General features: G+C 50.6%; 1 protein-coding gene and 1 long non-coding RNA gene across 29 annotated transcripts in view; one reads left to right on the forward strand and one right to left on the reverse strand.

The window, feature by feature from the left end:
* PML (PML nuclear body scaffold) overlaps positions 1-20,438 on the forward strand; it is a 54,203-nt gene extending 33,765 nt beyond the window's left edge. Inside the window, exons 5-9 of one of the 28 annotated variants that reach the window (XR_003730901.2) lie at positions 6,284-6,427; positions 6,868-7,134; positions 8,202-8,254; positions 16,668-16,818; positions 17,900-20,438. Coding sequence is in view for 20 of the 28 variants with exons in the window: in NM_001042434.1 (NP_001035899.1) it covers positions 6,284-6,427; positions 6,868-7,126; positions 8,202-8,254; positions 16,668-16,818; positions 17,900-18,687 (1,395 nt within the window). In the remaining 8 variants the exon portion in view is untranslated. 28 annotated transcript variants of the gene reach the window in all.
* LOC144329981 (uncharacterized) lies at positions 9,467-12,210 on the reverse strand. The gene is made up of 2 exons (XR_013395756.1): positions 12,143-12,210; positions 9,467-9,705 (listed from the first exon to the last, which is right to left on the reverse strand). It is a non-coding gene; the product is annotated as an uncharacterized LOC144329981 (long non-coding RNA).
* Positions 20,439-27,862: the final 7,424 nt, after the last annotated feature.

Raw genomic sequence — 27,862 nt, forward strand, 5'->3', positions numbered from 1 at the left:
GTCAGAAATAAAAACATAGAAAGTGATTAATAGTGTCTTACTCCCACTTCAGCCCCCAGTTCTTATGCCCATATAACTATCTTTTAAAAATTTATTTTGAGACAGTCTTGCTCTGTCACCCAGGCTGGAGTGCAGTGACACAATCTCAGCTCACTGCAACCTCTGCCTCCTGGGTACAAACCATTCTCATGCCTCAGCCTCCTGAGTAGCTGGGATTATAGGTGTGCGCTACTACACCCAGCTAATTTTTTGCATTTTTAGGAGAGATAGAGTTTTGCTATGTTAGCCAGGATAGTCTCAAATTTCTGGCCTCAAGTGATCCACCCACCTCAGCCTCCCAAAAGTGCTGGAATTACAGGCATGAGCCACCGTACCCCGCCTCTTTTTAAATTTCTTATATATCCTTCCACAATTTATTTATGTAATTACAAGCAAATATTATTACAGATATTTGCCTTTTGCATTCTGTGCTTCACAAAGGTAGCATAATACCATATACACACGGCATCATACCAGAATTCTTATCCTATCAATAGGTAGAGAGCTTTCTGATACCTGCATAATGGACCATTAAATGGATATGGCAGGCTTTATTTAGCCAGCTCCTTGTTGCTGCATATTTAGGTTGTTTTGCTATTACAAACAATGCTACAATGGATGATGTTCGCAAATAAATAATATAAAATAATAAGGCTGGGTATGGTGGCTCACACCTGTAAACCCAGAACCTTGGGACACTAAGGCGGGCAGATTGCTTGAGCCCAGGAATTTGAGACCAGCCTCGGCAACGTGGTGAGATCCTGTTTCTACAAAAAGTGTAAAAATCAGCCAGTTAATCCCAGCACTTTGGGAGGCCGAGAAGGGTGGATCACGAGGTCAGGAGATCGAGACCATCCTGGCTAACATGGTGAAACCCCGTCTCTACTAAAAAATACAAACAACTAGCCGGGCGAGGTGGCGGGCGCCTGTAGTCTCAGTTACTCGGGAGGCTGAGGCGGGAGAATGGCGTGAACCCGCGAGGCGGAGCTTGCTGTGAGCCGAGATCCGGCCACTGCACTCCAGCCTGGGCGACAGAGCGAGACTCCGTCTCAAAAAAAAAAAAAAAAAAAAAAAAAAAAAAAAAAAAAAAAAAAAAAATCAGCCAGTTGTGGTGGCATGTGCCTATAATCCCAGGTACTCAGGAGACTGAGGTGAGAGGATCACCTGAGCCCAGGGAGTTTGAGGTTGCAGTGAGCTGTGATCACACCACTGCATTGTAGCCTGAGTGACAGAGTGAGACCCTGTCTCAAAAAACAAACAAACAAATAAAATCAAAATAATAATGGGGAAGTGCACTTGGTCCACAGACTCAGCTGTCTTCCAGGTGCTAGTCATTGGTGAATGAACAGTAAGAGAGCCTGCACTGTCTTGTGTGAAGGTCTAGGTATTTTGGGTCTTTGTCTTGATAAAATCAGAATAGACGTGGCCTGTCAGTATCAGCTAGGAAGCAGTTTGAACTTGGACTATTAGAGGGTTGCTCTTTTTGCGGAGCCTCTGGCTTCAGTCCTTGCCTGGGGATGGCAGTGGAGCTGAGGGAAGAAAGTGGGGAACACAGTGTGAGTGCAAGGACAGGTGAGGCAGGCACAGACGGCTGTCCTAAGGGAAAGTGCTCCATCAGCTGTGCCAGGAGAGAAGCAGCTCTTGGGTCCATGTTTCTGCCTTAGAAGGCGGGAGTTGGGCATCTAGCTCCAGCGCTCCTCCCTCTTGAAACTGCTGGTTTGTTTACTTTCATTGCAACTATATGCCTGGAAGAGATGAAGAGAAAACTCAACAGGCTTCACTAGGATTGTTTGGGTGGGGCGGCAGCAGCTCGGATATTTTCCCTCCTCTGTTTCTCATAGGCTTTTTGTAATCATGTTATAATACTTTAATGGAAAAAAATAAATTTATTATTTAAAGCTATAAAAATTATAAATCCGTCATTATGATGTGTTTTTCTCTACTGAGCCCTCTGGTGTGTTCCCTGTTTTATTAACGTGGATGGAGGGTGTGTCAGGGAGGTTGGGACAGAGGCAGAGAGGAGGCCAGCCCGGCCTTTGGGGAGTTCGTGACCTGTCTGGAAAGAGGGTCTTTTACATACCAGCAGTTTGCAGAGCCAGACACAGAATGATAGAGCAGGACCTTTTAAACTCCTTTTTGAAGAAAAAAAAAAAAAAAAGTTTAATTTTGGTAAAATACACATAACATAAAATATTTCATCTTAACCATTTCAAAATGTTCAGTTCAGTGTATACTGAGTGTACAGTTCTGTAGCATTGAGTACATTCACACTGCTGTGCAGCCATCGCCACCACCCGTTCCAGAACGATTTTCATCTTCCCAAGCTGGAACTCTGTCCCCATAAAACAGTCACTCCCCAAGCTGCCTCCCCTCAGCCCTGGTGACCCTTGTCTACTTTCTGTCTCTGTGATTTTCACTACTCTAGGTACCTCCTATAAGTGGAATCACACAGTATTTGTCCTTTTGTGACTGGCCAGTTTCACTTAGCACAATGTTCTCAAGGTTCATCCATGTAGCATGTGTCAGAATTTCCTTTCTTGTTAAAGCTGAATAATAATATCCCATAATGTGTATATGCCACATTTTGTTGATCCATTCGTCCGTTGATGGACACTTGGCTTTTTCCATTTTTTGGCTATTGTGAATATGCTACTGTGAACACGGTGTACAAATATATCCTTGAGACCTTGCTTTCAATTATTTTGCATGTTTACTGAGAAGTGGAATCACTGGATTATATGGTAATTCTATTTTTAATTTTTTTTGAGGAATCACCATGCTATTTTCCATTTTTTATTGCACAATTTGACATTTCCACCAGCACTGTATAAAAGTTTTGACTGGAGAGAATACAGCTTCACCAACATTTGTTATATTGTCTCTCTCTCTTTTTTTCTTAAATAATAGTCATTCTAATGTGTATGAGGTGGGTTAAACTCTTTTTTGACCACTATCCTCTATTAAAAATGTATATATTTTACATCTTAACTTATAGTGTATACATATGCACACACATACTGTAGCTAAAGGAGAAGTTTTATAAAATAGGCTGGGCGCAGTGGCTCACGCCTGTAATCCCAGCACTTTGGGAGGCAGAGGCAAGTGGATCACCTGAGGTCAGGAGTTCAAGACCAGCCTGGCCAACATGATGAAACCTAGTCTCTTCTAAAAATATAAACCTTAACCGGGCTTGGTGGTGGGCACCTGTAATCCCAGCTACTCAGGAGGCTGAGGCAGGAGAATCATTTGAACCTGGGAGGCGGAGGTTGCAGTGAGCCAAGATTACGCCACTACACTCCAGCCTGGGCAACAAGAACGAGACTCTGCCTCAAAAAAAAAAAAAAAAAAAAAAAAAAAAAGTTTTACAAAATAAATTATGATTGTTACATGGGATATACTCTGATAATATTTCTATTCTATACTATTATTTTTGATATAATAATGTTGGTCATGACCCACTAAATTGCTTTCATGGTTGGATCCACTAATGGGTCACAAGCTGCAGTTTGAAAACCACTGGCCTTAAGAGTGACTAGACTCTCCTAGAGGCCTGGCAGAGACAGATCCTGGGAGATCATCTGTTCTCTCTCCTTCCCCAGACAGACTCACACTCTCTAATCTGCAGAGATCATCCTCCTTCTTTTTAAAGATGTGGAGAAAAAGGAAGGAAGGAAGGGAGGAGGGAAGGAGGTCAATCTATCATGGCCAATGGTGTGGAGCCCAAGAGAAGGACCCACGGTGGGGTTCTGGTACCTGGCACACCCAGGAGCCAGCACTGTGCTGGGGCCATCCCTGCCTTAACTCACACACCCAGCAGCCTCTGTGGGGAGCCTCTTCGCCCAGCCCCAGCTTGCCTGGGTGGTTCTCAGAAGGCCCACATGGGAGGGACAGAGCTTGTCCCCATAAGGAAGGCATATCCCTGCCACTCATTGTCAACAATTGGTCCAGTGGACGTTTAAAGTTCACATAAGAGAGAAAGATGGTGGGGAAGGATGTAAAAGACTCAGCAAGTAAAGAAAATGAAGAGCACGCTGGGCAGGAAGAGGCCTCCATTTCAAGACACTGGATTTGGCCAGGTGTGGTGGCTCATGCCTGTAATCCCAGCACTTTGGGAGGCTGAGGTGGGCGGATCACCTGAGGTCAGGAGTTTGAGACCAGCCTGGCCAACACGGTGAAATCCCGTCTCTACTAAAAATACAAAAATTAGCTGGGTGTGGGGGTGTGTGCCTGTAATCCTAGCTACTTGGGAGGCTGAGGCAGGAGAATTGTTTGAACCCAGAAAGCGGAGGTTGCAGTGAGCCAAGATCGCGCCACTGCACTCCATCCTGGGAACAGAGCAAGACTGTCTCAAAACAAACAAACAAAAAACACTGGATTCAAGCCAGGCCAGAGGTCCCGAGGTATGTGACCTTTGGAAATCACTTCACCTCTCTCTGCCTCCGTTTCCTTCTCTGAAGATTGGCAATAATCATAGTATGGCACCTACTTTTTTTTAAACTATAATCTTTATGGTGATAAAATTCATATAAAATTCACCATTTTAACTCTTGAAGTGTGCAATTTAGTGGTATTTATTAACATTCATAATATTTAAAAAATTTTTTTTTTCTTTGCAGCTCCAGCTCAAATGGTTAAATTTTTTTCTTTTTAATTTTCAGAGATGAGGTCTCGCTATGTTGCCTAGGTGGGAGGCTGAGGCGATTGTCACACCTCAGCCTGCTGTACTTTCATAGTCTTGCACAGCCATTGCCACCTATCTAGCCCCAGAATATTTTTATCCTCCCAAAAGGAAATCCCTTACCCATGAAACAGTCCCATTTCCCCCTCCCCCATTTCCTGGCAACCACCAATCTGCTTTCCATGTCTATGGATTTAACCATTCTGAGCATTGCATGTAAATAGGATTATACAATGTGTGTTTTGTGTCTGGCTTCTTTTTTTTTTAATTAATTATTATTATTATTATTATTGTTTGAGACGGAGTCTCACTCTGTGCCCCAGGCTGGAGTGCAGTGACACAATCTTGGCTCACTGCAATGTCTGCCTCTGGTCTCAAGCGATTCTTGTGCCTCAGCCTCCCAAGTAGCTGGGACTACAGATGCGCACCACCACGTCCAGCTGGCTTCTTTCATTTAATGTAATACGTTCAGGGCTCATCCATGTTGTACATCTCAGTCCTCCATTCCTTTTTATGACTTAATAATATTCCATCATGTGGCTGTACCACATTTTTGTTTATTCACTCATCAGTTGATGCACATTTAGTTTGTTTTACCTTTTGGCTATTGTGAATAGTGCTGCTCTGAACATTCACGTGCAAACTTTTGTTTAACCATCTGTTTTCCCTTCTTTTGGGTGCACACCTGGGGTAGAATTGCTAGGTCCTATGGTAATTCTACATTTAGTCTTTTAAGAAACTGCCTCTATTTAATTTTGAGATAGATACATGAAGTACTTAGCACTGTGCCTGGCACAGAGTAGTAATAAGAACAATATCATCAATGACATTTTCTAAGTGCCAGGTATTTTATATTTTACTTGTATTAACACATTTCATCCACATTACCATATAAGGTAGATGTTGTTACTCCCATTTTATAGAGGGGGACTGAGGCCTGAGGAGTTTTAAGCAATTCACCCAACTAGTGTAGTAGCTGACCCAGGTAGAGTTAAGGCTGAGAGGGCAGAGGCAAGGTCCCAGGGAGGCCAGTTTCAGCTCAATGGGAAGATTTTCTCATTGTTACAGGAGCTGCTTTCGCCAGTAGTGAGCACTTTGTCCCTGGAGGTGTGTGTATAAGTTGGGCTAATTATTGAGCATGTCCTGCGTCGGGCACTGTGATTCCTGGGGTATCTTCCAGCCCTCTTAGGACACACAAGAACCAAAGTGGTCCCTAGGCACCAGTAACTCAGAGTCAGAAGGAGGTGATGACAGGCGCGGTGGCTCATGCCTGTAATCCCAGCACTCTGGGAGGCCGAAACAGGAGAATTGCTCAAGCCCAGGAGTTCAAGACCAGCCTGGGCAACATAGTGAGAGCTTGTCTCTACAAAAAAAATTTTTTTAAAAAAGGAAGTGATGTGAGAGTTTGGAGGACTTCTTGTCCCCAGTGAGCTCGGAGCTGTGAGTCAGGGAACCTGGACCTGTGACTTGGTGAGGCCCCAGGCATTGGGCCAACCACAGGTCTGGGGTACCTGGTCCTGGGGCTACTGCCTAGTCATTTCTGACTTGATTTTCCCAACTTTGCAGCCCGAGGAGGCAGAGAGAGTGAAGGCCCAGGCTCAGGCCTTGGGACTGGCTGAAGCCCAGCCTATGGCTGTGGTACAGTCAGTGCCCGGGGCACACCCTGTGCCAGTGTACGCCTTCTCCATCAAAGGCCCCTCCTACGGAGAGGTAAGGTTCTCCCCAGCCCCGGCCTCCCCTTCTGAAGGCCTCGATTCCACCAGGAAAGTGAGCTGGCACTGGGGTGGGAATCCAGGCCTTTATCAGATCAGCTCTTCGTGGGAAAGATTTTGCTCAGCGCCTTCTCTGTGCTCTCCCCTGTTCTTGGCTGCATGGTCAGGGAGCTCCCCAAAAGCATGGCCCACTCCCAGCCCAGCAGGGGTGCTGAGACACCCAGGGCTGTCAGAGGCCAGCAGAGACTGGTGGACAGCAGACAGTACCAGTTTGGGAAGACTTCCTGTCTGAAGAGAGACGTGATCTGCATGGTTGAGAGCAGAGGAGAGGGGACAGTAGGAGCAAAAGGGTGGTCACAAGCCCCTGGCACTCAGGGCAGGCTCTGCCCACCCACCCCTGGAGGCATCTGACCTGGCTCTGTGACTCCCTCTGTGCAGGATGTCTCCAATACAACCACAGCCCAGAAGAGGAAGAACAGCCAGACCCAGTGCCCCAGAAAGGTCATCAAGATGGAGTCTGAGGAGGGGAAGGAGGCAAGGTTGGCTCGGAGCTCCCCGGAGCAGCCCAGGCCCAGCACCTCCAAGGCAGTCTCACCACCCCACCTGGATGGGCCGCCTAACCCCAGGAGCCCCGTCATAGGAAGTGAGGTCTTCCCGCCCAACAGCAACCACGTGGCCAGTGGCACCGGGGAGGCAGGTAGGGAGGTGGGTAGGGCAGTTGCTGCCTGCCAGGGTCTGGGTGGGGCCCCTCTTCTGTATTTTTGGCCCTATCCACAAAGCACAAAGCCAACAGGAGTCCCTTATTCCCACTGAATAAGATAGGGAAAGTTCACAGTGTGCCTGGGGGTGAGAGTGGATACGGTTTACCATGTGTTTTGCCATGATTAAGGTGTGGGGAGCCTGACAGGCTAAAATGCACAGTTCTATGAGTCCTTTCTCCCAAACATTAATCTTACAGTGCCCAGTACTGTGCCTTTGCACAGGGCAGGTCTCCACAAGAAGTTTTGGCTGATGCCTAGCATACTCCCAGAGAGGACTTGGGCATACCCTCACAGGAAACTGGACTCCCCGTGACCTTAACTCTGCTCTCTCAGTCTACACCCATCATTTCCCCAAGTGTTTCTACAAAGGCCACCTACCTAGGTATCTCATTTGTCAGAGTTATCTTCTACGAACACTGCCAGGCAGGTAGTCAGTTGGGCAGGAGTTGAGGTCAACCCAGAGAAATCTGGAACAAGAGAGTTCTTCTTGGATCTGCTTAACCCAGAGTACAGCTTTGTTCTTCATTCTGACCAAGCCCCAGCCCTGGTCACACACTGAGCACTGACTGATATTCCTTACCCACAAATGCCATTGGTAATCGATGAGTTTTGATTAACTAAATGAAGCATATTTTAACTCTAGACACCCCAGCTCATGGAGCTGCGAATGGGGACAAACAGTGTGCTTCTTTAGGATTGCAGAAGGTTCCAGACCAGGTAGTGGTTGTCAGGCTTGCTGTACAGGGGGCAAATTCTGAATTCTGGGCAAATAACTTAATTGAATATTCATAGATAAGGCACAGCAAGAAATTATGGAAACCCATTTGTGAATTACACAAATCCAAGTGTAAAGCAGTCACATTGGCACACACAGTGGCTATTCCCATCCCCCTGCAGGGCATCCGTTGCCCCCAGTCCACTGGCCTGCAAGGATTCCAGTAGGTGCACACCCACACCCTCCCAGCGTGTGTCCTGGACAGTTAATAATGCATCTCTGCTTGCCCGTTTCAGAGGAGCGCATTGTGGTGATCAGCAGCTCGGAAGACTCAGATGCCGAAAACTCGGTGAGTAGCCCAGAAGTTCAGCCCAGGACTCTTGCCTCCCCCCATTTCAGGTCCCAGGGGACACAGCCACAGCAGGTAACTCTCAGACTTGCCTTGCACCTGGGGAATTTTCCAGTGAGGCCTTGAGTCCCAAGCTGTGCTGAGGACAGTCTCCAAATGCTAGCTGCATGCCTGGACCACCCCAGCCCTCCCACTACACCAGGGCAGGAGCCTTCAGTAGCCATATGTACTCTTCTGAAATGCTGATAGCATGTGTCCAGAGCCCTGTCTCTTTTCTGGAATGTCCAAGGCCTTTGTCTGGAACTTCCTTATGCATTTACTGTCCTCTTAAGTCCTCAGTGAGGAGGGCTGGACAAGAATCCATTCCTTGGTTTATTGCAGCCAGTGGGGGCCAGTGAAAGGGTGTGAGGCCACAGGGCAGCTGTTCAGGGGCCAAACAAGTGAGGTTTGACTCTATCCATGTAAGAAAGAACTGTAAATCCATTCCACAATGAAACAGGTGGCCTCATGGGTAGCGACCCTTCTGTCCCTAGAGGTTTATTACTAGAGGCTGGGCCATCACCTGTCCAGGGGAAAATGGGATCTGAATAGAGTGAAAGGTTGGACTGGGTGGCCCCTGAGGTCTCTTCCAGCCCTCAGTCTGAGGTTCTGTATTGGAAAGTGCACAGAGCCCATGGAGACCGCCGAGCCACAGTCCTCGCCAGCCCAGTCTCTGCTGAGAGCACAAGGAGCCTCCAGCCTGCTCCGTGGCACACACCACCCCCCAGCTTGGCCTCCCCACCAGCCCACTGAGCAGGCTGCCGTCCCCGATGCTGAGCCTCACAGCCAGCCTCCTGATCACCAGGAGCACCCTGCCGTCCACCGTGGGATCCGCTACCTGTTGTACAGAGCACAGAGAGCCATCCGCCTTCGCCACGCCCTCCGCTTGCACCCTCGATTGCATCGGGTCCCTACTCGGGCTTGGTCTCCCCATGTGGTCCAAGCCAGCACTCCTGCCACCACAGGGCCCCTCAACCATCTTGCCAATGCCCAGGAACATCCTGCCCAGCTGCAAAGGGGCATCTGCCCACCCTGCCGGATACGAGGGACTGTGCGATCCCGCAGCCGCTCCCTCCGGGGCTCCTCCTATTTATCCCAGTGGCTCAACCACTTTTTTTCCCTTCCCCTCTCCTCCGTGAATTCCCAGCTTGATAACTCTTCCATGGTGGGGGCAGGGGGAGGCAGAGCCCAGACTCTTGGAACGGGTGTTTCCCCTGGGGATTCTGTCAGAGGCGCCATGGAGGCTTCTCAAGTCCAAGTGCCTCTGGAAGCCTCTCCAGTTACATTCCCACCACCCTGTCCCCCAGAAAGGCCCCCCATCAGCCCAGTCCCAGGCGCCCGTCAAGCAGGCCTCTGAGAGTGCTACCCTTCTCTTACAACCTTGCAGCCAACACCCCTGCCCGGCCCCTGAGCTGCCTCCTCTAGCCCATGCTCTTTCAGGCCCTGCACAGAGTACGCATTCGTTAATTCTTGGTAAAGGAATGACTCAGTGAATGACTGGCTATGCATGGACCTCTGGGCAGGGAGACATGGGTCTTCTCTGGCTGAGAGGGGAAGGCTAAGGCATGGCTGAGACTCAAGCCACCATTCCAGGACTCTGCCCAAGAAAGAAACTTTTGTCACCCCTGCACCCTCCTGTGTTCTGAGTCCCTGGCAAATAGCACAGCCTTCCATGCCCTGATCCCCACCCCAAGCTTTTCCACGGGGCCTCTGCCAGGATCTAAGCCCACGAGCACAGGGACTGGCTATCCCAAGACCTGGCAGACGTGGCTGCTCAATAAACACTTGTTGAACCATCACCCTTGCGAACCCTTATTCCATGACCATCATGTCCTCTGATGGATCCAGCTCCTCGCTGCAGGCTGGTTCTCTCTTCCCTACGGTGGAAGTTGGTTCTCCTGTGGGGATACCATGCCCCCTCTTCTGCCCACACTTATGGGCATCAGAGGTGGGAGGTAGGGTCAAGGCCCCGTGCTTCCTGGACTGTTGCATCCCCCTCCTGGCTGTCTGGTAAGATCCTCTGTGCCTCTGAGGATCCTCTGTCCCTCTCAGGGTGGGCCCTATGCTCCCCAGCTCATCTCAGACACTCACCTGCCTACCCTCACTGAGGGCAGACGTGAGCATTCGCCTCCCAGATTTCTTCTCCCTGCTCAGCTCCTGCCTTCCTCCTGAGTGAATTCTACATCCCCCGACCTGCCCGCCAAGCCACTCCTTGACCTCTCAGGGGTCATCACCCCATTCCCCCCAACAACTGCCTGCCCCATGGCTGCGCCCTGCACCTCGCCATCACTGAGCACTGTCAGTCCCTCAGCTGGCCCCCTCGGACTCTGACCGCAGCCTCCTGTTCCTTGAGCTCTAGGTCCTACCTTTGCCTCCCTCCAGCCCCGCACACTCGCCATTTCATCCCATCTTTCATCAGGATCACAGCTGCCTGCCCAGCAGAAAATCCTGGAAGGACTCAGGTGCTTGTCGCCTCTGTGCTGCCACCTGGAGGCCGAGATCTGCGGGAGAAAGGCCTGGGAAAACTATGAGTGGTTGTCTGTAACTACTAAGGGCTCCTTAGTTCTCTGCCCAGCATATCCTTTTGCTCTGCAGGATAGCCCCCGCCTGCCTTTCCTCACTGGACCCGTGTCCCAGCCTCACCCTCAGCTGGTGGTAGCACCTTCTGCTCCAGGGAGAAGACAGGAGCTCTCCAATGGCATAGGGACAGTTAACATCTTGCTCCCTATTTACAGATCCCCATCACATCCCTTCCCTGCCCTCGTTAGGGTGGAAGGGATGTCTGCCTGCCTCCAAGACTCACCCTGTGTCCTGGCCCCAGCCCTTGACCCCCTGGAAGCCTCATTCCTCCTCCTCATCTGTCTTGCATCTCTAATGCATCCAGAAACACCCTGAATGAGCTCTTTCTCATCTCAGAAAACTCCATCCACTTCCCTCTTCAACTGTCGGCTCCCCTTCCTCTGCTTTCCTTGTTTAAACTTCAACCCCCTCCTTGCCCCTTCTTCACTCCACCTCCTGCGCTTCCCCGCCAGTACCAGAGTGGCCTCCATGCCTCTAGGTGCAGTGTTGTGTTTAGTCCTTATTATTCTTGACTGGCGCCGGGCCCAGTCTTTCCTGGAAAGATTGCCTGCTCTGGTGCAGCTCTGGGCACTCCTCCCTCTCCTCTGCAGGCTCTGTTTCGTCTTGGGTGTGGTGCTCCTCCAGCTTTGCTGCTGGGCCCTTTCCTCTTTTCGGTCTGTGTATTCTCCCAGGTGCTCTCTGCCATGCCCCTGACTTCAATTACCGCCCAGGGGTAGCTGATACCCAATGCTCGCACCTGCCTGCCAGACCAGCGTGGCCAATGACCTTCTAACAGCTCCACATGGATGCCCATTGGCACCTCAAACTCAGCACCTCCTCCTCCCCTCTCAGTAGCTCACCCCACTCTCTGCCCCGTTGCGCAAGCCGAGACCCCAGCCACCCAGGGCACCCCCCTTTTGATTATTCCTTACATCCAACCAGTTATTGTGTCTTGTCTTTCTAGGGTCTAAATTCCTCTGAAATCTGGGCACTTATTTCCATCTCATAATCTTGGTAAAATTAAAGCTACCACTGACCCTGGGTAGAGGCAGAAGCCTGGGAAGGAAAGGTGGAGAACGGGATTGGAATGCCAACAGTCTCCCCAGACATCATGGACAGTCAAGTAGAGGGACCCCAGCAATATTAGGGGCGGAGAGTATCTAATGCTCAGCTATCAGCAAGGAGTCATTAGGGGCTATCCAGTGAATTAAGGGAGGGGGTAAGAGCACATTTCAGGTGATGTGAAATGTCACCTGGAGGCCTGGAGATGTGGGGAGAGAGCCAGAGGACCGCTGCTTTTGTGTATGTAGCTTTAAGACACAGGTTTTAAAAATTGTTACAGGAGTCCCAAACTTTAGAAAATATATATTTTAAAACCCCAACAAATGAGGTCCCCCCATGCATTTGTCACTCAACTTCTATGCCCTTTCCAGACCCCTGGTGCCCCTAGAGTACCCCCAGCACCCCCACTGCAAATTCCTACTCCCCAGCTTAGAGGGAGGGGGTAGGGTGATATTCCCAAGGTGACCCCGGCTCCCTCCTAACCCATCTTCCCCAGCTGTGCCGCTTGTATCCAGCCTTACAGTGAGGAAAGTTGCAGAATACTGGTCTGCTACGATATGACACTTTCCAAGTGTATCAGGGCATTTAGGGACCCCTCCCTTGAGCTTCAGCTGTATCCTAGGGATTCAGTGAGAGACTGCTGGTGCAAGGAGGAGCGAGAGGCAGCAGGGCATAGTCATGGGGTGGAGCGGTGAGTCCCCCAGGCCTGGTTGTGGAGTACCTGGGGTGAGGACTTTGCTTAAAAACTGCCAGAGTGGGACAGCAATGCGCCTGCCCTGGGGCCTCTGCTTTAGGATCCAAAGTGGCCAGAAAAGATAGGTGTTCTCACTCACTCTTGTGACAGATTACTGGTTCCAGTGCCTTGGTGGCAGCAGCAACAGGAGGGGGTCAACGGGAGGGGGCAGCCTGTGGCAGAAGTGGCAGTGGTGATGGCGAAGGAAGGGAGGCCTGTGGGGAATGGCTGATCCAGGGAGGGGCCGTGGCACTGGTGAGTGTGCATCTGAGAAAATGAAACGGAGGTGCTGGCCAAGAGGCTGGAGCTAGGCAGAAGGGCAGCAGAGGCCACAGGCTGGCCAAGTTTATGGTCCAGTTCACTGATAACATGTGCAGTATTCCTGGGGTCTTTGAGGCTTTGCAAGACCTGGGGTTTTGTGTCTGCAGAAAGACAGCAGTGCATGTGTCTTGCCAAACTGATCCCAGCTGTAGCTGATGCTTAAGTGCTCAGAAAGTTCTTCAGGAGCTTGAGGGCTCTTGATAAGCATGAATGTCAGATGCTCTGTATCTTCCAGAGGCTGGAAGCTGACTCTCAGAGTTTGGCTTGTGTGTGTTTGGTTGATGAGCAAACCTGGAATGAATCAGTGAGAAGGACGGTTGTTCTCAAGCTGGCTGTACACTGGGGAGTTTTCCCAACTACAGATTCCTAGGTCTCACGCCCCGAGATTCTAATTGAATCAGTCTTGGCTGCAGCCTAGGCCCCAATAGTTTTTTCTTAAAGCTACGAATGCCTCGCCAAAGTCAAGAACCACTGAATGGGATTCATTGCATGTCTGGTAGAGGAACGCTGATCGTTTGTTTATAGATGTAGCAGTCTTGAATGCAGGTGACATTTTCATACCGGGCTGTGATACAGCAGAGGAGGGGAGAGGCTGGATCTTCCCTGATGCACCTCCTAGACTTTTGGAAGGTGATTAAAGTGCCAATCCAGCCATTTCCTCTGAGCATGCTTAGGACAACTGTTAGACCTGCTGTGTTGAGTTGGAATGCAGTTGACCTGCTCAGGTCGGGAGATCTATGAGGAAGGGGAGTGAGATGGGTGTAGCTCATGGGCCAGACTGCATGTGTATCCAAGTTGCATGTATATCCTGAAAAAATCCCAGTTCTCACGAGGTTCAGCCTGAACACAGTTTTGCATTCAAAGAAACAATATCCATGAACCAAGTATGATAAATAAATAAATCCCAGTATCTACTTGCATCTTTTGAAAGAATATTAAAGGGAATCCAGCTCATAACCCCAGCAGCACTTCTTCAGTCCCTCTTCCCCTTTTCTTTGGCGCCTGGCATCTTTCACTACATAGCTAAGGTTTCCCCCTTCCTTCCCAGTCCTCACATGCAGGCTCAAGACTCTGCTTCCCATCCTCTTTCTTCTGTCTCCCTTCCTTTTCTCTTCCAAGCAAATCTAAGCCTTTTCTAGTGACTGTCCCTCTCTATGCTCCCCCGACACCCAGTTATCCTAATTTGTGAAATAAGGCCAAGGTGTGGGGCCTGGGGGCAGAATGGGAGAGTCTCCCCTAGTGAGCAGGGAGGGGAGTGTGTCCTGCACCAGGCCACTATGTCTGATGGCCCTGCTGGCAAACCTGAGTCTTTCAGAAAGTCTTATTTAAATGCGTCAGCACTCCCCAGCCGTGATGCTGGAGTTTAAGGTGGGGCAGGGGAGAATTCTGAGTTCACAGCTGGCTGGAGTTCCAGTGAGACCAGCTCCATGGGTGGCCATACTTTATGGAAGTTCCCAACGGCAAGAGGAATTTTGGAGGAAGTGAGTCAGGGCTGAAAGTTCCAGCCTGTCCTCCATTAACAAGCTCGGTGGAATGGGGTGTCCTTTTATTAAGGGAGAAAGCAGAGGTTTCTTAGAGAAGGCAGCTCCAGTAAGTTTAGGACAAAGGACTTTCCCTGGCCCCAGGACAATGGAAGGCTCTAGAAATGAGGGTCTAGTGGCTGCCATAAATGGCCCTGCTGTAACGATGGGAGAGATCGCCTAAAGAGACAGCACTGTGGCTCTCCAGGGAGCTCTGCTCTTGGAAGAGCAGATCTGAGAGAAGACTGGTTCTAAGGCCGAGGACATTGCCCCGAGCTTTGTGGAGGCACTCAGGAACACAAAGGGGCATTTGCAGTTGCGTTTGGAGCAGGAAGAAGAATGAAAAAGAGAAAGTCCTGTGTGCGGTGTCAGTAGGTGGCAGCATGGACTCAGCCTCAGCTATTGGCACCAGGGATCTGAACCAGGGAGGACCCAGGAGGGGAGCCCAGCCCCTCTGGCAGCTTGTGGGAGAGTGCTGCTGCCCAGTGAAGCCTGGAGAGAGGAAACAACTGGATTTTCCCTAAGCGGGAGAAGGTGGAGCCTCCAGCCACCCAGCTACAAGCTAGGAAGACGCCTTGTAGAAGGCTCCTTACAGGGAGGAAACCAAGTCGGGAAGGTGAGACAGCAGTGTGGGCTCACCCGGAGCAAGACGTGTGAAATCAGCCTTTGACACCGTGGCTAAATGAGGATCTGGAGATGCGAGGCGCTGGGCAGACTCTCTGACTAGATCCCTGGATATGAAGAGGCAAAGCCAGCTCTAGATGGATTCATAGTGAGTGCTTCTGACAATGACTGGCAGAAAGCTGGCGAGCCTGGAGCAGGGCTGTGAAATGCAAATCAAGTGAAACCCTGCCACTCCTAGGAAAACCCACCACATCTTAGGTTACTCGTAGGCGGAAATGCTTTTTCTCTCAGTTGAAGCTTGGTTGGAAACAGATGTTTCACTTGGGCATTGGAAGTGAAATGCATTGTCGCCTAGGCCAGGGACATTAGCCAGAGGCCAGAATTAACTGAGGCTTTAGCGCCAGGTGACACCAACTTCACTGAGAAGCCAGAGGCAGTCCATAAGGAGGAAAAACCCAAGGCCTGCCCTGGACTCTGTCCCAGCCATGCTCCCAGTTGGCCCTGTGATACTGGCCACGTCTCTTCCCTGCTGGTCTCTGGCTAACGTCCACAGGTGGCATTCACGGAAGGTTCCAAGTTGGTCACCAAAGACTAAACATCTGGGCTTGGCAGCTCAGCAGATAAGCAATTAACTCTGTATTACCATCAGAGGCACCACCTCCCTCTGTAGTCCCAGTCCCTTGGGAAAATCTCAGAGCTGGAGCCCTTCCCTCATCCTCTGGCTGCCCAGCCCATGGCTTCTCGAACAGTGTTCCCACCAGGACCTTGGGGCAGGAGAGAACACCTCACCTGAAGGACTCCCAAAACTCAGGTTTCTCTAAGCCTCTGGGTCAGATGCCAAGGGCCTCCACTGCTCTCTCACAGCCAAGGACCTGGGTGTCCACCTAGATGTGGCCTTCAGGAGGCCAAGCAGCCCTTCCCTTCGCCTCTGTGTAGGACACTGGCACCTTGGCTGACTTCGGGGACAAGAAAAGGCAGGCTCCTGACCCCTTCCAAAGAATCATCTGGGGTTCAAGATGAGGCTTCATTCTCCCATCCCAAGTTTTTGGTGTTTCTTCTGAGTCTGCTCAAAAATATGAAATTAGGAGCAGACATCTCAGGTCCTGCCTGCCATAGCAGATGGCTCCTTCCCTGAGCCTCCATAAGCAGCACAACACACTCGTGCACACACCCACTGGCATTTTCTCTCACACTTCCATATGCTTGTGTCAACGCAGGTTCACAGCTCACACTTAACTGTGCATGCACACACAGGCTTAGCACTTGGATTCATTCCCACACATGCACGTTCACAACCTGTGTGTGCCACCTTCCCTCCCCTACTCATGAAGGTGTATGCCCTGGTTCACACACGTAACCCTCACATGTGACACACCTAATTCACATCCATTCATGCACACATACCTTCTCTTGTGCATGCATGTCCCCTTTCCCAGTGGTACACCCTCCTTCATGTGCACGCAGATGCCCCCAGCTATACCAGCTTGCTAGTGTTCTGCACAGGTGCTTGCCTTGGCGCTCTGAACCCCTGACGCTTGGTTTTTCTGTGTTGCAGTCCTCCCGAGAGCTGGATGACAGCAGCAGTGAGTCCAGTGACCTCCAGCTGGAATGCCCCACTAGCCTCAGGGTCCTGGATGAGAACCTTGCTGACTCCCAAGCAGAAGATAGACCTCTGGTTTTCTTTGACCTCAAGATTGACAATGAAAGTGGGTTCTCCTGGGGCTACCCCCACCCCTTTCTAACTGAGTCTCTGAGTCCCAAAAAGAAGTGCAGGCAGAGCCATCTGTCAGGCTCGGGAGAGCGCTGAGCTCTGGCCAACAACTGCAGCCAGGCTGGGCAGAGCACTCCGGCTCACCTGGGCTCCGGGGGTGTCATTTGCTGGCTTGAATGAAGATGTCTGCCTTGTCCAGTGCCTGAGTGTGTGAGGGAGGCAGATGCCTCCACAAGTGCACCTCTGACCAGTTCTTCTCTTAGACGGAGAGCCTGGGGAACACACTCCTAGACAGAAACACAATGTGCGAGCTCATTGCCATGAGCCCAGTCATCCAAGTAAGGCCTCTGGCTGTGCTACACGTTTCTGAGTAGAGGGCCAGTCCCACAGGGGGCCGCACAGGGCTGCCCACAGATCCAAGGTCACAGAGGGACCAGACGCCTTATTCTGGAAGCCCCTCAACTTCCTCCAGTGCTTACCCTGGCTCTGCAAATGCCCCTCCTTGAGCCAGAGCCCCAGGCCCTACCCTGTGGCATGGACTCAACATTGGGGCTAGCCCAGCCAGACAGAAACAGCAAGTGTTTTCATGGTACAGGAAAGTTATTTGCAGACCTCAGTGGGAGGCTCTGGGCCTTGCTCTGAGTGGAGTGCTGTCTATGTCCCAGGGCTCTAACTGGGCTGGCGTCCTTGAGGGAATTGGAGGAAGGAGCATGGGATGGAGAGCTAAGTTCAAACAGCTTGGGATCTCTACTGTAAGCGGCTGAGGCTGACAGAAGACAGGAGGGCCCTGGATCCATGGAGTTTGGCCAACTCTGGGGCTGGTAGTGAAGAAGGGGAGAGCTGGATCCCCAGCTGGTGAACAAGGTGTTTGGAGGGCAGCCGAGCCTCCCCTTCTGACTGCTATCCCATCAGAACCAGGGTCAGAGCTGCATTTGGGGGCTGATGTGTGGCTACTGCCAGCAGGCCCCAAGGTGAGGTCTCTAGATAGTGGGTCAGCAGCCCTAGAGGACCCCCTGCTCCCACTCCAGAGCTCTCTGTGCCCCTGGGTCCTCACCCTGCCCTTCTCTCCTGCCCAGCCCAGAAGATTAGCCAGCTGGCTGCAGTGAACCAGGAAAGCAAGTTCCGCGTGGTCATCCAGCCCGAAGCCTTCTTCAGCATCTACTCCAAAGCCGTGTCCCTGGAGGTGGGGCTGCAGCACTTCCTCAGCTTTCTGAGCTCCATGCACCGCCCTATCTTGGCCTGCTACAAGCTGTGGGGGCCTGGCCTCCCGAACTTCTTCCAGGCCCTGGAGGACATTAACAGGCTCTGGGAATTCCAGGAGGCCATCTCGGGCTTCCTCGCTGCTCTGCCCCTCATCCAGGAGCGTGTGCCCGGGGCCAGCAGCTTCAAACTCAAGAACCTGGCCCAGACCTACCTAGCAAGAAACATGAGCGAGCACAGTGCCATGGCTGCCGTGCTGGCCATGCGTGACCTGTGCCGCCTCATCGAGGTCTCCCCGGGCCCCCAGCTGGCCCAGCATGTCTACCCCTTCAGTAACCTGCAGTGCTTTGCCTCCTTGCAGCCCCTGGTGCAGGCAGCTGTGCTGCCCCGGGCTGAGGCCCGCCTCCTGGCCCTCCGCAATGTGAGCTTCATGGAGCTGCTGAGCGCACACCGCCGTGACCGGAAGGGGGGCCTGAAGAAGTACAGCCGCTACCTGAGCCTGCGGACCACCGCGTTGCCCCCTGCCCAGCCTGCTTTCAACCTGCAGGCTCTGGGTACCTACTTTGAAGGCCTGTTGGAGGGTCTGGCGCTGGCACAGGCTGAAGGAGTCTGCACCCCTCTTGCTGGCCATGGCTTGGCAGAGAGGGCTTCTCAGCAGAGCTGAGAGGAGGGGGTGACCATCTTGGAGTCTCTGGTGGGCAGAGAGGGATGGGGTCCCTGAGCCAGGCCCCACCCATCACAGCATTCCCAGGTCCTGGTACCCAGCCCTCAGTTGTCATTTGGTTCAGAATCAATTCCCTTTCTCTGGGACCAAATTTCTCTTCTCTAAAAATCCTACAGAGAAGGTTCCAAAGCTGAGCACCCACTACCCCAGGTGTGCACCAGACTCCTAGCCCCCTCCTTCCAGGAGCCAGAACCAGGGAGGTCTGGAGTGAGGAAGTCATGACCTCTGGGCTCTCTAGGTGGCCCTGGTCTTACCCCATCCATCCCACCTGCCACTACCTTGGGTGTCCTTACAGCTCAGTCCTGACCCCAGCCCCTGCCCCAGGACACCTGTTGACAGCTCCCACAGAGAACAGTCTGAGGTGATGCTGGCTACAGCCCCAGCAGCCCATGGCAACTCAAAGTGCCTTCCAAACCAAACTGCCCCTCATGAGGTTAGGGTCCCCCACCCTCCACCTGCCCAGAGGCCAACTCTGTTCCCTTCTTTCATCCCAGAGGGGCCTCATCAACAAAGACAGAAACTGATGTTCCATGCACGTTCCTGCTTCCAAAGCCTGACCTTCCAAAGCTTGCTTCCTTCCTCCTGGCTGCACAGACACCTCTACTTGGCCACAGCTTTGCTCTTTGGTCCTCAGGCCACCAGACCCCTCACAGCATGGCCCTTGGCTCTTCCTGCACTGCCCTCACCCTCAGCCGTCCCAAGGAGTGCCCAGCACTACTCAGTATGTAGTCCAGGACCTGCGGCATTAGCATCCCCTGGGAGCTTCTTAGAAAGGCAGACCCGTGGACTCTACTGCAGGCCTCTGGAATCAGAATCTTCAGGGTGGGGCCCAGCAGTCTGTGTTTTAACAGGTTCTCCTGGTGATGCTGGTGCATGCTCAAGTTTGAGAACCGCTGCTCTCATAGACAGCTCCTCCAAGGGGAAGCAGTGTGGGACAGGAGAGAAAGTCCCGTCCCTATCTCTGACTGCGCAGTGAGTGTGGCCTAGGAACAGGCCCCTTCCTAAGCTCTAATGTCCCCATCTGTAAAGTGGACTGATTGGCCTCCATGGTCTCAGAGCTACCATCCCTCTGTGCCATCCTGCAGTTTTGGGAATGGAAAGCAGGCCTCTGAGGCAGTGGACAGGAAGCTTTCTCATCCTTGAATTCTAGCTCCCATTCCAAACTGTTAGTCCCCAGCATTGTGGTCACATCAGAGGTCAACAGCAGAGCAGAGGCAGGTCGGGGTTGTCCTCTCTGATTAGCAGAACAACGGACCCTTCCTCCTCCTCCCTCCCTCCCATCCCTTCTCATTGGCTCCCTGCTCCTGGGATGCTTTCCAAGACCTCTAGCCTCCATGGCTGATGACCTCAGCTTTCACATAGGTGAAATGTGTGTGCCCATACTGCAGCTCCATCCCATGGGGGCCCTGAAGACCCACTGAGGAATTCCACAGGGTCTTGTTCCCACAATTGGAGTGCTGGCTCTAACAGTGAACTTTGATGCATTTAAAATAAGATTCTGATGCCAGACTGTTAAAGCAGGCGCTGGTTCTGAAGCACCGATGGAAATAGATTGATGCAGATGGAAGGAGGAAGGGAGACTGGGCCCACTGATTTCCAGCCCCACCATGTGCGCTGTTTTCAGATGTGACTGAGGGGTGTTCTGCCTGCCTCCACTGTCACAGTCTTTAATAAAGATGTAAATCTTGAAAGCCTGATGCTCCAATCACAGACTCTGCTCAGCACCCCCAGAGGAACCACTGAGAAGCCTTTTGCCTGGATAGGAGGGGGCTCTCCCAGGCATAGGCTTGTGGCCACTTGTCCAGCACAACTGTGTTTTGTGGGGCGTCTTTTAGGACTTAGCAGAGCTGAGAGCCTTTGTTGCTCAGTGCTGTGAGCCTTAAGCATGTGAACCCCCATAGGACAAGTGGGGAGACCCAGGGTAGGCTTGCCTTGGGATCATCTCCAAATGGGAGTGCCACATGGAGGGAAAGAAACACCGATTTCAAGAATTACTTCCTAGAGAAAGTCAGGAACCAGAGACCAGAGTCTGCAGGAACTTTGCCACTGCCCCTCACTGGCTAATCCTGTACTTCTCTCTGTGTTCCTTGAGTGACAAGTGGTAAAACCCTTAAAAAGGGAGGTGTGGGAGGCCCAGGACTTTGGTAACAGGTGATGAATGTGTTGTCTTGGCCATCACAGATGGAACTTCAGTTAGTACCCGAGGGATTCCCATGGCACAAGCATTACAGGAATTAGTCCACCACTGGTGTGGGTGAGCAGCCAGGTAATGGGAATTGATCAGTGCCACCACCCTTGACCCCAACTACCATCCCAGATGCCCAGATTCCAGTCCTGGAGTTTTATTCTCAGCTTGACCCTTTGACCAAGAAGATCCAGTCCCAATACGTCACCTGTGCTTCATCTTTGGACTATATATCTCATGTCAGCTAATGGGAACTTACTGGGTTAGAAGTCAGGATGCAGAGTTTCAATCCTCACTTGGTAGTAGTCTGTGGCCCTCTTTGGCACATTTACCTCCCTCCTTGATCCTCAGGCCACACCTCTGTCAAATGGGATAATGTGGCTCCTTTTGACTTCAAGGGATCTTTGTGGGAACCGGTGAGAAAATGTGTGTGAAGATACCTTTTTGGTGTATTTTGAAAGTACACAAATTTAAGATCTTACTGCTTTATAAAGTGCTTTATGAATTATAGGAAAATAAACACATTTTAGATCTTAGAAAAAAACAAAAACAAAAAAAGTGGGCTTGTCTTCAGGGTAGCAAAGAACAAAATCTGGGATGAACAAACAATTGTGGGGGTCCTGGGGTCTGAGGGAGCCAAGATCAAGGGGCCCACCATGAAGGGGCTGGGCAGGAGGTGGCACTGTGCTCCCAGAACACCCAGATGGGACATTTCAGTCACTGGGGCCCAGAGTAGAGAACAAGCTTCCTGTGTGGCAGCTCAGCCAAGCTGTGCTCCAGGGTCTCCTTCTGAGGCCCAAGGGCCTCACACCCCTGGGAAAGTCATTTAAAAATCTGCTTTGCCCCCTACCCCAACCTGGCTCTTAGCTCCAGCTGCTGTCCCAGACCTGGCCAGGCTGTTCTCCCACCCTCTACCTCCCCTTGTCTTGGCCCATGTTCACCCTTCTCCCTGCCCATGTCCACCCTTCTCCCTATCCCAGCCTCACTCTGACTCCTGGCCCCAACCCTGACCACTCTTCATGCCTCAGAGTCTCCCCCTCAGCCCAGCCCTGCCAGCAGGCCCCATCTCCTCCTCTGACCTCAGCCTTGTCTCCGCCTCACACCCCAGGTGCCTCCAGCACGTATGCCTGAGTAAGGGGCTCCCTTCTCACCTTTCTTCATTCTTCACAATTAAGGAAACTCCACGGCTAGTGTGCATACCACCCAGGCTGGGATGCACCAAATGTCAAGTCAAAGAGGGTAGGACACTGGGGACCCTGCCTGGCGAGAAAGGGAGCTGAGCTAGGGCTGCTCCCAGACTCTGCCAGCAGCAGAAGCTGCAGCCCCCACACAGTGCCTGGCAAAGGGCATGAGCCACGGTGGTGCTGGTGGTGCTGGTGGTGCTGGCGGTTTAGGCTCCGGCACCTCAGTCCTTTCTAAAGTTCTGTGTGCACTTCCTGTGGTATGGGAGATAACTGTAGATATGAGACATGTGGAGGAACATTTTTGTTAAATGTTAAACCTTTTATATTTATTTTAACATCTGTTAGAAACAATACAACCAGGCCGTTCACGGTGGCTCACACCTGTAATCCCAGTACTCACTTTGGGAGGCCGAGGCAGGTGGATCACCTGAGGTCAGGAGTTTGAGACCAGCCTGGCCAACATGGTGAAACCTGTCTCTACTAAAAATACAAAAATGTGCTGGGTGTGGTGGCCTGTGCCTGCATTCCCAGCTATTCGGGAGGCTCTGAGGCAGGAGAATTGCTTGAACCTGGGAAGTGGAGGTTGCAGTGAGCCAAGATTGTGCCACTGCACTCCAGCCTGGGTGACAAGAGCAAAATTCTGTCTAATTCTGTCTCCAAAAAAAAAAAAAAAAAAAAAAAAGAAAGAAAGAAAGAAAGAAAGAAAGAAAGAAAGAAAAAAGAAACAATACAACCAGCTCATCGAAAGTGTGATTTCCGGGTGGGTGTGGTGGTTCATGCCTGTAATCCCAGCACTTTGGGAGGCCAAGGCAGGTGGATCACAAGGATGGGAAATCAAGACCATCCCGACTAACATGGTGAAACCCTGTCTCTACTGAAAATACAAAAAATTAGCCAGGCGAGGTGTCGCACACCTGTAGTCCCAGCTACTTGGGAGGCTGAGGCAGGAGAATGGTTTGAACCCAGGAGGCAGAGGCTGCAGTGAGCTGAGATCACGCCACTGCACTCCAGCCTGGGTGACAGAGCGAGACTCCATCTCGAAAAACAAACAAACAAAAAAGTGTGATTTCTGGGACCTAGTTGCTCAGAATGATGCTGAAGTGGAATTATTTAAAGATCCACTTAGGACAAATAGTAACTCCATGCTCGGAAGGGACGCAGGTAGAGCAAAACTTATGACTGTCAAAGTGAATGAGCTGTTAATTTGGGGAAATACTGGGTTACCAGTGGACTTGGGGTGAGCTCTACAGCTAAGGATAGGGCCCAAGTTAGAACTGGGGTAAGGATGGGGTGGGCTTAGAATTGGGGTGGGGGTTAGAGCTAAAGTTCAGGGGAGGCCCCAGGTTAGGATTTGGGATTAGATGGAGGAGCACACTTGGTGCTTAAGGTTGAGAATAAACCTTAGGAATTAGGAATTGAGTTAGAATTGGGATGAGTTAGGAATTTAGTTAGAAATGGAGTTAAAGTCACTCTTCGGGTCACAAATCTTTGTGACTTTAGTAACTGAAAAGTCCATGAAACTGTGAACAAATGGGCAGGAGCTTCTCAACCCCCTAATAGGCACCCCAAGTTCAATCTGCCTTTTCCCCTAAATCCTCTTCTAGGAGCACCTGGCAGTGGCTCTGCCGGAGCTCACAACTCCAACAAGGTCAATGTACACCAATCAGATCGGAGGGACCGAGGAGGGGGCAAGCCTGCCCAGGCAGGAGAGCATGGGACAACCAGGTAAGATAACTGGGTACCAGACACGATTTCACCATTTAGCACAAGTAACTTTCTTTAATTTTCCCAACTGTCCTATGTGGTTACAGCCCATCCTCCTCCTACAGAGGAGCACAGCAGAGCAGCAAGGCTGAGTACCTTGTCAGGGTCATTAAACTTGTATGTGGCAGAGCTGGGATTTGCCTGCGGGGAGCCTGTGTCTAGACGGGCACCATCTGTGGCCCACACCGTGGAGTGCATGGCCATGTGTTGGAGGACAGGCTCCGTGGTCTCTCCTTCCCGTGCCCTCCTGAGCTTCAGTCTCAGGTGATGCAGAAGGCAGGTCCCTGGAAGCTACCCCCACCTTCTAGTGCCTGTGCTTGAGCTTTCATTTTAATTTTTTCATTTAGGGCAGTGCTTCTGGATCTTTTTATAATAATAATTATTATTGTCCTCTTAAGGAGCATTTTTAGCATTTTTTCCCAATTGTGCCTCCCTCTATGAAATTTTAATACCATGGATACATTGTACCTTCCATAGGATTTTCTAAATACAAGATTGTATCATCTGCAAATAGAGATGGTTTTACCTCTTCTTTACATGGACATATGTATGGACTGTGAGCCTTTGGAGGGTCAGAAACCATGGTAATAGCTAAGATGGTCAACTGCCCTTCCTCCCCTGCCTTTTCATCCTCTGTGGGGTGATAATACCTCTGTTGAGAATGCATGATTTAGGATAAGGCCCCACCCCCAGTTATAATGTAGGTAAGAAGTGGTCACGGGAAGGAGTGGGTGGGATGCAGGCTGCACCTCGATGTGGGTGGAGACTAGGTGGGCCAGGCAGAGGAGACGGGAGGGAATGGAGATCCAGGTCTCTGAGGACACACTCCCCTGCAGTGGCCTTGATCCTGGTCCCAGGCACAGGCACAGGCTGAGCCTGGGCCTGGGGGAGGAATGGGGCCAATACCATCATTTATTTTTGTCTCTGAATCCAGATGTCAGCTCCAGACCCGCTGGACCTGAATAAAGCAAATACCTGTGCAGACTCTGTTGAGAGAAGAGTCTAGAATTTCAAGAGATTCTCCCCATACTAAAAGCAAACAAACAAAAACAAAATGAAACAACCAAACAAAAACAAAAACCAGAAAGTTTGGAAGTCTCTATTTACCCTTACAAAATGCATTTGCTGTCAAGTGAGGGGAAAATTCCTTCATTCTTGGCTCAGGGAACTTCCTTAAACTGAGACCAGCTGCCTGGACTATGCTAAATTCAGTTTATAAATATTATACATATCCCAAACTTGATAGCCAAGCAGATTACAAAAGCTAGCTAGCTAACCACAGAAATTTTCCAAAAAGCTAGCCAGTCAGACAAGTATGAGATATTGTGAAATCCTGTGTTGCTTGTCTGATTTCCTGAAATCATTCATCTCAGACTGAGCGCAGAGGGCCTGGGGGTGGAATTTAGGAGCACTATCTCCTACAGTTCTAGAGCCTTAAAGCCCTGCCTGACCCCAGCTTGGATTGACTGCACAGTAAGTCAGACCTACCAGCTGGACGCAGTGGCTCACACCTATAATCCTAGCACTTCAGGAGGCCGAGGCAAGTGGCTCTACGGTCATGAAGAAGGTGGAGGCATTGAGGCCCTAAGCAATTTTAAAAAGAACACGTTAGCAAATGTCCAGCACTATGGTTTCTTACCTTCACTCAGGGTCCACAGGGCCTCACGTTCTGACAGGTCTTATCAGACAAATTGCACTCAGTCATGCTTCATTCATTTTCCTCGGAGAGTTTCCAGGTTACATAGAACTGAGATAATCTCCCCACCACGCCATCATCCGCCACGAAGACACTCCATGTTTGTGCTTGCAATACATTCTCATACGGATCAATATTAGATTTTCAGGTGCTCTTTGCATTTTGCAACTATTGCTCAAGCTGGAGACCCTGAAAGAGCACTAGCTTCAGAGTCAAAGACCCCTGGGTTCCAGATTCAGCTGAGAGACTGTGAGCACGTCACTAGCCCACTCTGATCCTGTATCCTAGTTGTGTAATCACCTATTTCCCATCAATTGCGAGGCTGGAGAGAAAAGTGCCCACTCTGGCCAGTACACAGTAGGAGCTTACTAAGCTTAAGCTCTCTTCCTTCCCCACTATCCTAATGTATTAGGGGAAAGACAGAGATGTGGGGAATGGCACCTGGGAGGCTCCAGCTGTATGCTTCACAATCCTACCAATGAAAAATCTGAATTAGGCTTCAGTTTACCTTCTACAAAATGAGAAAGGGCAGGAGTGGGTAGGAAGAAGAGGAGCTGGGCTTTGTTAGTTTAAACTGGGCCAGTCTGATTGTGTGAGGCGGGCTTCACTGTTGGGTCCAGCCCACTCCCCAGCCAGGGCTTTGCGTGCTCTGAATGTCTTTTGGCCAAGTCCAAGGCTGCCCAGGGTCCGGGTGGGGAGGCGGGGTGGAGGATACTGGGGTAGGGGTGGAGAAGCAGTTCCCCCATATAACCTGCAGGAGCACCAGAGCAGCGTGGGAGCCGAAGGTTCCGCTCCAGCCTTCCTGGAGACCCGGGCAGGGCTGGGTAGGGCGAGGCAGAGGTGGTGCACACCGCTCGGCTGGGCAGCGGCACAAGCGCGACTGCGGATCAGTCCACACCGTTTAAAATGGACACATGGGTCTTCTGGCTAATATTCTCTCTTTGCCAGGGTGATCATATGCTTTATCATCCAAGTCCAGACACTTTGGAGAGTGAAAGGGGCACTATAATAATTGCACCGGGACAACAGATAAAACCTTAGAGGCACCTTGCAAACAAGAACATAGGGTCACCCTACCCTCCGGTCACTTTTTCTTCCTTGTTTCCATTCTTTCTTTTAATTTTTTTTTTTTTCTTTTTAAACACACAGCATTCTCTTTCCCTGAGCATCATTGTCTTTGCAAATGCTCTTGCAATCGGGACATTTTCGACCTGGCAGCATCTGCTTTTGCAGCTTGAGTCTGAACAGTCTCTCTGAACCCACCCCAAAGGCTGGTTTTTAGCTTCCAGTCAGAAGACTCTGTTCCCTGGCTTGCCATCCCCATGACTCAAGAATTAAAGGTGTCAGAAGATGTCAGAGGTGGGACAGTGACCCTTATCTCAACTTTGGTGCCTCTTTGCTAAATGTATTCCTGTAATTTTTTTTTTTTTTTGAGACGGAGTCTCTCTCTGTCGCCCAGGCTGGAGTGCAGTGGTGCAATCTCGGCTCACTGCAAGCTCTGCCTCCCGGGTTTCAATAATTCTTCTGCCTCAGCCTCCCAAGTAGCTGGTACTATAGGCGCATGCTACCATGCCTGGTTAATTTTTGTATTTTTGGTAGAGATGGGGTTTCACCATGTTGGCCAGGCCTGTCAGAAAGTCCTGACCTCAGGTGGTTTGCCTGCCTCAGCTTCCCAAAGTGCTGGGATTACAGGCGTGAGCCACTGCACCCGGCCCTATTCCTGTAATTTTGTTCTGAGTGCTCATGTCCTTTGTCTCTTTGAATTTACTATATTGGTTTATTGAATTGCAAGTAGACAAGTCCCATTAAGCAGGATTCTTATATTTCCAAGATCATCTCATTACTCCATTCAACCCCAAATTAGCATGCCATTTATCCCCTTGTTTCTGAACCCTCTTCACTTAATAGTCTCATAAACATCCATCCATCGCAAAAAGGACTCTAACTGTTCTCACTTCCATTTTTGGTTGATTCATTGCTATCTAAGTAATGATTTGTCTGGGGGAGTCATTAGCAGAGAACTGTGCCCTTAAATTTAGTTTTATAGTTGGATTCTGCTAGTTAATATCTCTCTCTCTGTCATTCTCACATTGCAACGAACGACTATGGGTTTCTGTCTTAACCTAAAATCTAGGTTAGAAATTTGGTTTTATCTGAATAAGATATTAATAGGTAATGTGAGAAAAATAATTTACTGAAACTTTTCTCAGCTAAGAATGACACTCATGGTCACAAATATGTATGTAAGCAAGTGGAAAATTGGGCTGTAAATATATAAATTCTTAA

Source organism: Macaca mulatta, chromosome 7, assembly GCF_049350105.2.
Source record: "Macaca mulatta isolate MMU2019108-1 chromosome 7, T2T-MMU8v2.0, whole genome shotgun sequence".
Classification (NCBI taxonomy): domain Eukaryota; kingdom Metazoa; phylum Chordata; class Mammalia; order Primates; family Cercopithecidae; genus Macaca; species Macaca mulatta.